This window comes from Atta cephalotes (assembly GCF_000143395.1).
Source record: "Atta cephalotes unplaced genomic scaffold scaffold00034, whole genome shotgun sequence".
NCBI lineage: Eukaryota > Metazoa > Arthropoda > Insecta > Hymenoptera > Formicidae > Atta > Atta cephalotes.
In genome coordinates, this window is record NW_012130098.1 from 737,602 (window position 1) to 745,648 (window position 8,047).

Below are 8,047 nucleotides of genomic sequence, written 5' to 3' on the forward strand. Positions count from 1 at the left end.
GGTACTTCTAGACTAAATGACATTGACTGCTGAATAACGAATTGTTATAACTTCGAAAACTATTTTTCAATTCATACATAATCCAACAATAAATTCATCGACAATAACTTGCACATCAAGCGTGCACACATATTGCTATCACGGCAACCACGCATTTATTTTCCCGTGCACATCACGCAAACTTTGTCCAATTTTCTGCACGATCTCAAGAGAGGACAAACATCTCCATGAATAAAACAATACAAATATATTATATATTTGCATTATGCTTATTTTTCAATTTTAAATAGTTTACGAATTGTTATCCTATCTTAATTTATATTTTAACGTATGATTTTCATTTTTTAATTACATATATATATAATTACATATATATATATATATACACACACACATATGATTTATTATTTATGTATTTGTCCTTGAAATATAATTTTTAGAATCAATGACAGTCTTACTTTTGTCTTGTAACGACTAACTTGATATTATATATTGATCACTGATTCTTATTTAAAATAATTTATGCGATAATTTATACTTGAATCTTTATTCTTCTTCATGCAATTACTTTCGTCCGAACAAAATTTCATGCGTTGCATATGCCGATAAATGTATGTGCCAAAATTCTCACCGGCTTATTATATGTCATTTTGTTATTTAAACGTATATTAGAAGATTGAAAGAAAATTGCGATGGAAAACCATCTTATTACGATATAATTATGTAGATAGTATAATAATGCGCGCGCGCACACACTTTAGAGTTATAGCTTATAATATAGCAAGTCTCTATAATGAATCTTTAAGTTCATTTTATTTTTTATCGTTGCACTAAATAACACTAAAACTTCCTTCTTGTTTATGCAAATTTTGTACATAGATATATCTGTTTCATTTGAAATGCAACGAACGAACACGAGAAAATTGTCGAAAGAAAAGAGCGGAAATACCAATTAAAATCGCGTCAAGTGAATAAAATTTTCATCATATTTTATCTCGTCATTTAAAAATAGACGTGGAGAAGACAATTTATATCCCAAATACAAATTGCACATACTTGGATTATTGCGTGATTGAACACGTGATGATCAAACGATATAAGTTGTGAACACTAGACCTTTCTAAATTAAGTAATAGATACCGATTGCTGAACGATGAATTATTATTTTAACTTTAAAATTTTTTGTTTCGGAAAACAATTTATGACTTCACCAGTAATCGGTAATATTCGTCATTTTGCATAACTTATATATGTAATCTAACAATAAATCTATCGACAACGTGAACGTACTTCTCATTGTCCATTCATCGCGATGTTTCATTTCTCATGTGCGTTTCGTAAGGCTATTCCAAGAAAAAACAAACTTCATTTGAATTAAATGGTAACGATAGAATAGTGTTTCTGTCTCGAATTAAAAATTTTCTACGCAGTTGGAAATTTTATCTTTTCAAAAATAAACATTCTAGATTATTGTAATATTATGATTAGAAAAATGGAAATTTTAATATATCCCACATGCAAGAGAGAATGTTTATTAAAAAAAAAATATATATATAATAATCATACAATTTTAAGAATACAATTAATTAATATATAGAATCAAATGTTTTTATTTTATCATTATCACAGTAAACATAACAGATCATTGCTATAGGTCAGTTATATTGAAAAAAAAATACACGTAGAAAGATATAACGGTATTGATATTTTTTAATACAATTATTTCGATTGTATAAAACAGCATTTTATTTTAATTAAAAAAAAAATAAATCCTTGCGGCGTTATTAAAAATTTCGTCAACATAAGTACGGCAAACTACGCGTATTATTTTGTTCAAATACGAAAATCGCATGGCATTCATCATGTCTACACAGATCAATATTATCCGAATGCTCGAATACAATTAGAGAGATTTAATAAAAAGATTATCGATATATAATATCATAACACGAAATAGGCTATAGCTAATATCTCCAGAAGTCTAACACTTTCAATTGAGGAGTGTAGCGCATCACTCTTTGATCTCATTTCTTACGTTTGCCTCCAATTTGCAGCTTGTGCAATCACCCGCAATTGAAAACATTATTGAACTCCACCATTTTTGCGGTCTTCGCACTGCTTCGTAACCTAATTAAAAATCAATAATTTAAAAACTATTGTTCATTTTTAATAATAATATCACAGATTTGTACTTACATTGCAAAATCTCGCTATTTCTTCGTTTTTGCACACGAAATCTTCGCCCCACGTACATTTTTTAGATTCGGTAATTGATCGTGATACGCGTAAATTTATAAGTGATATTGCAAAATAGTCACTGGAAGAGCATAAAGCCATTTTGCTGCACATTTTTTCGCTATCAATATTATCTTTCAGCATATTTATTATACTGGGCCCGTAAATGTTTACCATCTTGTTGCACTGTATAAATTTAAATTTTTTAGTTTCAAGCTATATTGGTTTTTTTGTAAAAATAAAAAAAAAAAGAAATTCATAAAGTAATAAGATATTACCATATTTTGTTTATCTGCTGGTAGATACTTGCACACCTTCTTAACAATTTCTTCAATTTCAGTGTCCACTTTTGAATCACCTAATAGCTTATCAATTTGCGATATAATTGCTCGACATAAGGCACATTCAGTTATAGATTCTATAATAATAATTAAATTACGTATACATTTTCATATAATGTAAATATTTAATATTGGCAAAATTTGTAACATATAATTATTATTTCTGTACCTTGAATTTTTATCATGCTCACGGTGCAAAGACCTAATACAGTACAGGCCTCTTTAGGACTGACATCTTCTGAAAGAATTCTTATTACGATGTCAGCATAATTATTCACAAAGTCATTGCATTCCTTGGCAACTGTTTTTGGTAAATGATTGCACACACCATGTACTACTTTTTCAATTTTATCCCGTGCCTCTTTGTTACCAATCTCTTTGTCGATATATTTCATTACAAATTCACAAATTACACACTCAGTATCGGATAAAGAATTTGTGGATTGAGTTATAATATGTAATGGATATTCAGGTATCTCATTGGTTACTGAAATATTAAAAGTTTTCCGATTTACAAATATTTTTGTCATAAAATAATTGTAACAAATTGCTCTATTTTTTATTTACATACATACTTACTTATTATATATATTTACATATATACTTCAAGAAATAACTTACATATTTCTCCATCCTGCTCACTAATATAGTTATGTTTTGGACCAAGATCTTTGGTTGACACACATAAACGAAGGTATTCGCATACTTCCTGGGGAGACAAATCTGTAAGTATCATTTCTATGAGTTCATCGCTATATGATTTCACAAAATCTGTGCATTCATCGATCAAATTACGTGGCAAATGATTACATAATTTATCCAATTCAGCTTTAATGTTAGCCTGTAATAATTATATTGCATTAAATAAATTGTATAATCAAAAATAATCATTATAAACATGACAAACATGATAAAGCGGACTAATACCTCAGTTCTATTATTTTCGATAGCATTATAAATCTGTTGTACTGCAAGCAAACACAATGCACAACCTGGTTTATCTTTTTCTTCTGTAATGGTAAATTCTTTAGGAACTTTTTCCCACATGTCTAATAATGCTTCTGATGGGCAAATATGTAGCATAGGACAAACCTTAAGTAATACAATAAGTTGTACTTTTTATTGATCTTCACATTTTAAATACAAAAAAATTATATTACCTGTGATGGATCAATTTCTTGGGCAAGTATGGCCACAACTGCATCCCCGTAAGTATTTACAAATTGTTCACATTCACCTTCAATGAAAGAAGGTACCTTTGTACATATTTTTCTAAGAACTTCTTTCATTTTCTCCTTAAATTTTGATATATTTGTAAGTATGTATTATGTTTCTATGTTTACATATATACATTTCATAAAATTTAATATTCTTGTTACCTCAGTTACAGGATTTGTAATAGCGTCTTGAATATAATGCAACAAATACTCGCAAAATGTACACGCTTTCATTCCATCGACACTTTCAGATTGCACTGGAAAAGGAAGAGGCATCAATCTTTCCAAAGGTAATTGCATTTCTTCAGCTTCCGATTTTGAATATTCTTTGCCAATAGTAACTTCAGCCATCCCTTTTCGAGGTTGTATCTTTTCCATTACCCTCATTCCTATATTTGTTACTTCTATTGGAACCAGAGGCCAAATTGGTCCCTATTTTAACATAAAACGATACAATCAGATATTTTAATCTAGACAGTATATTTTATTACTTATAAAATGTAATATATCCTTACTTGCACTGTTTTATCAGAACTAGGACAAATTCCAGACATTTGACAAATAACATTACTATTCAATCCTTTTGTAAGATATTCATAAATTTGTACATAATACTCTTCAACTATGGCTTTACACTAGAAATAATCTCCATTAGTACTAGATATATGAAACAAAAAAATATAAGACTATTTATTTAAAATACAAATACCTCATCGGCAAAAGATTTAGTTTGCTTACAAAGACCTAGGAGAACTTCTTTAAATTCTATTTCCGTCGTGTTTGCAACTAAAAGATCTTTCAAGTGACTCACAAGTTGCTCACACAACTTACACGGAAGATCATCTTCAACTTCTACCATGCCTACACTTGATAATGGTGTTATCTCTACCTGTGGAACCTATTATTACAATATATATTAAAACAAAATTGATATTATTAATATATATATATTATTATATATGTTAATATATATATGTGTTATTATACTTACTGTACTATTTTCATGTTTATGATATTTGCTGCTGCATTGTCCTGATAAGTGACATATATTATCCGCATTAAAATTATCCTGCAGATGGTTATAAATGACATCAAAATGTTTCATAACAATGGCCGAACAGGAATCAGAGTAAGAACTAAGTTGACCGCAAACATTCAAAAATTGTAGAAGCATTCTGTTCTGTGGTGTACGATGCAATTTATTTTCCATATACTTTGCTATCGTGTAACATTTGGTGCACTCATCAGGCTCAAGTTCATCATTCTTTAATACAACTAATTTTGTTTCATCCTTCTAGAAATATAACATACGTACTTTGTCAACACTCATTTTTCCAATCATATTAATACATATTAACATTCTTTATCCACTGTTATTTATCAAACATACAGATATAAAATTCCATATATAACATTTATAAATTTTATTATTGTGACAATTAATTAAAATCATGAATATGTGAATATATATGAGAATATTAATGAATGCTATATATTTTCATATAATCTATCGCCTTTGAATATTTTTGAACAATTTAGATTAGATGTGGGACTTAATCTGCATTACATGGCACTCATTAATATTTTTATATATGTTCATACATATAGAATACAAAAATGTTAATAAACATTTCTTTCGGAAATATTTTCCGAAATATTGAGATATTTTGATGATTATGCATCAGTGCGCATTAGTGTGTCCAATCGAATTTACTATAAGATTCAGATTTAATTCTCGAGTTTATATTGGATAAGTAATAAGAATTTTAAATGCAAAAATATTTTAAAAATAAAATTTGCAAAGTAAATTTAATCCTAAGATAATAGACAATAAATAAATTACGATAATTCATTTGGAAAACAGAAAATATAAATAATAATTAAAAAAATCAAACTTAATTGTTTCTCTCAGAATAAAGGTTAGGCACAAGAGGCTATACAATTTCATTCTATTAAAACTAAAATTGTAATGAAATCAAGTTTAGAAGTTTTAATCCATTCAAGATGATATAATAAAACAAATAATATAATAAGATAACAAAATAGAATTAATATCGTCCTTACCTTTATCGAAGTTTGATACTCTGTAAGCAACTTATCTATATGAGCATTGTTACACAATCCTGCGACAGAGCAAACAACAGATGGATTCATTTGAGATGCCAATGTCTCCACAAGTTCAGGAATAAATTGATCCACAATTTTGATACATTCGTCAACAATTGGTTTAATGTGAATCAGTTTGCAGCTTCCTTCAAAGACATCTTTCAAATCTTGTTGAGTTTGATTACTTTCCAATTGATCTCGCGCCTGTTTTACCATATCTTTACAAATTCCACATACACTGTCATTATCTTCTGGAACTTCCATCTGCTCCCAATATTTACCAATACAATGTTTGACATTACTACATTGCTTCGCTGTCCTATTATTAATATTGGTAATATTAGTACAATCATTATTACAATATTATATCAATATTATAAAAAAATTAATTAAAATAAAAGATATAGAAAGCTCAATATAGCAATTTTGATATTTTATCATTATCATTACTGTTTATTTAATAATTATACAGTATATTATAAATACATAATGAATGCATTTTAAACGTTTCATAAATCTATTTCATCATTTTACTATTTTATTTCAATGTCCAGAAAATATATATTAAACTTTTATATTTAATATATATTTTAAACTATTAAAATAATTATTAAAACCTACTTTAGGTTTTCGCACCAGTAACTTGGACCCCATGTACATTCATCTCTACCCAAAAGACCACCTTCTGGGTCAGCAGATATGACCACTCTAGCTGCAGTTACTGAAAATTAGTAAATTGCATCTATTTATAATTGCATCTATTTATAATTATATCTAAATAATTGTATTTATTTTACAATTTTCAGGTACAATCTTATAAATTAAATATTACAAAAAAGTCTAAAAAAAATAAAATGGTTGGCTTAGTTTTCAATTTCTTGAAATAATGAATAATCCTCAAGGCAGGAAGCATTCATTGCCTTATTCACAGTTTCCATGTCTGCTATATTTGGTACATTTATGGAAATAAACGAGCGACTCAATAATATAAAATTTTGAAACAATGCTAAGAAAACACTCGAGAATTACTCATCATTCGTCGATAAGTATTATCAAGAACGTTATAAGTCATTGTTATTATCGCCATATAATCAAGTAATTCCATTCTCAGTTGTACATTCCATCTAAATTAACAAATTACAAGCTCAAATCAACTGACTCATCCTATTCCTCATCCTAGAGTTTCTTCGCAATGAGTAATGGAAACGTGATTACCCGGCAACGCGAGGACAGAGAGAAAGAGACAGACGTTAAGAGAGAGCAATAACAAAAGAGCGAAAAAAAAACTGCAGAGAGAAGGGAGATCCGACAAATGGAGGAGACTGATGAAATTCAAGAATGATGAGCTGGATGCTAAATATCGTTCAAAAACTAAAGATCGCTCGTAAACAAAACTGTAATATCCGCAACGTCATAATGTTTAGAAGGCCGAGGTACATTTATAGATTACGTTATGTGCAAGCAGGAGTTGCCAAACAAAAAACATTCTAAATAGAAGTACGCGAAGGAGCGGGATTGTCGCGAGAATAATAAGACACCGGGATGATGCAAAGCACTTTCGATGATTAGAGAATTATCGGGAGAAAAAGCAGAGTGGAAATAAGAAATATAATAGGAGGTAGATGGGACATAGACTCACCAGCTATAATCGCGCTGAGCGCGATCAGAATCTCCTTCATGTTTCCACGATGTCTAGTTTACTCCGCCAGTCCGAAGTTCAAAGATTTCACGATATGAAGTTATGCGTAATTGAATTGTCGATTAAATTCAATTACCGATCAATGATTAATCACAAACAGTGTCTCCCGACCTAATAACACCAACCGCTGGACGACGAAATGACGAATACGCTGTAAGCTATAAGCCGTACTGCAAGAACCGCTTTCCGTCAATTTCGTTCCGGAAAACGCAATTCATGGCTTCGGCAATGCTCGGCAACGTTCGGCGTTAATCCATTGGCAACGTGTCGTACGTGCATGTGCACACACACTGCTGAGTCGTCACGGCGACCAATCACGTGGTTCGTTTTCCATGTGTATCGCACAGGCTACAGGGCTGTCTTTGTGTAATTTTCCATGGCTCCAGGTACCAAATATAAATCCTATTTTTTTCATCCCTACACTAGACAATACTGAAACTTTCTCAGGG

The 8,047-nt window shown here is 29.8% G+C and overlaps 1 protein-coding gene across 1 annotated transcript; it reads right to left on the reverse strand.

The window, feature by feature from the left end:
* Nucleotides 1-1,590: 1,590 nt before the first annotated feature.
* On the reverse strand, nt 1,591-7,578 carry LOC105621499 (prosaposin). Its single transcript, XM_012202969.1, has 14 exons — nt 7,539-7,578; nt 6,521-6,620; nt 5,858-6,218; nt 4,785-5,087; nt 4,503-4,691; nt 4,309-4,428; nt 3,956-4,225; nt 3,737-3,871; nt 3,504-3,668; nt 3,198-3,417; nt 2,746-3,063; nt 2,514-2,653; nt 2,197-2,421; nt 1,591-2,127 (listed from the first exon to the last, which is right to left on the reverse strand). The coding sequence occupies exons 1-14, from the start codon at nt 7,576-7,578 to the stop codon at nt 2,083-2,085; spliced, it is 2,631 nt and encodes an 876-aa protein (XP_012058359.1). The 3' UTR covers nt 1,591-2,082.
* Nucleotides 7,579-8,047: the final 469 nt, after the last annotated feature.

Coding starts and splice junctions, on each gene's coding strand:
- LOC105621499 (XM_012202969.1), bottom strand. CDS start 7,578: ATGAAGGAGATTCTGATCGCGCTCAGCGCGATTATAGCTG. Junction 5,088..5,857: donor AGTATCAAACTTCGATAAAG/GTAAGGACGATA, acceptor TTATATTTCTAG/AAGGATGAAACAAAATTAGT. Junction 2,422..2,513: donor CAGCAGATAAACAAAATATG/GTAATATCTTAT, acceptor AAATTTATACAG/TGCAACAAGATGGTAAACAT.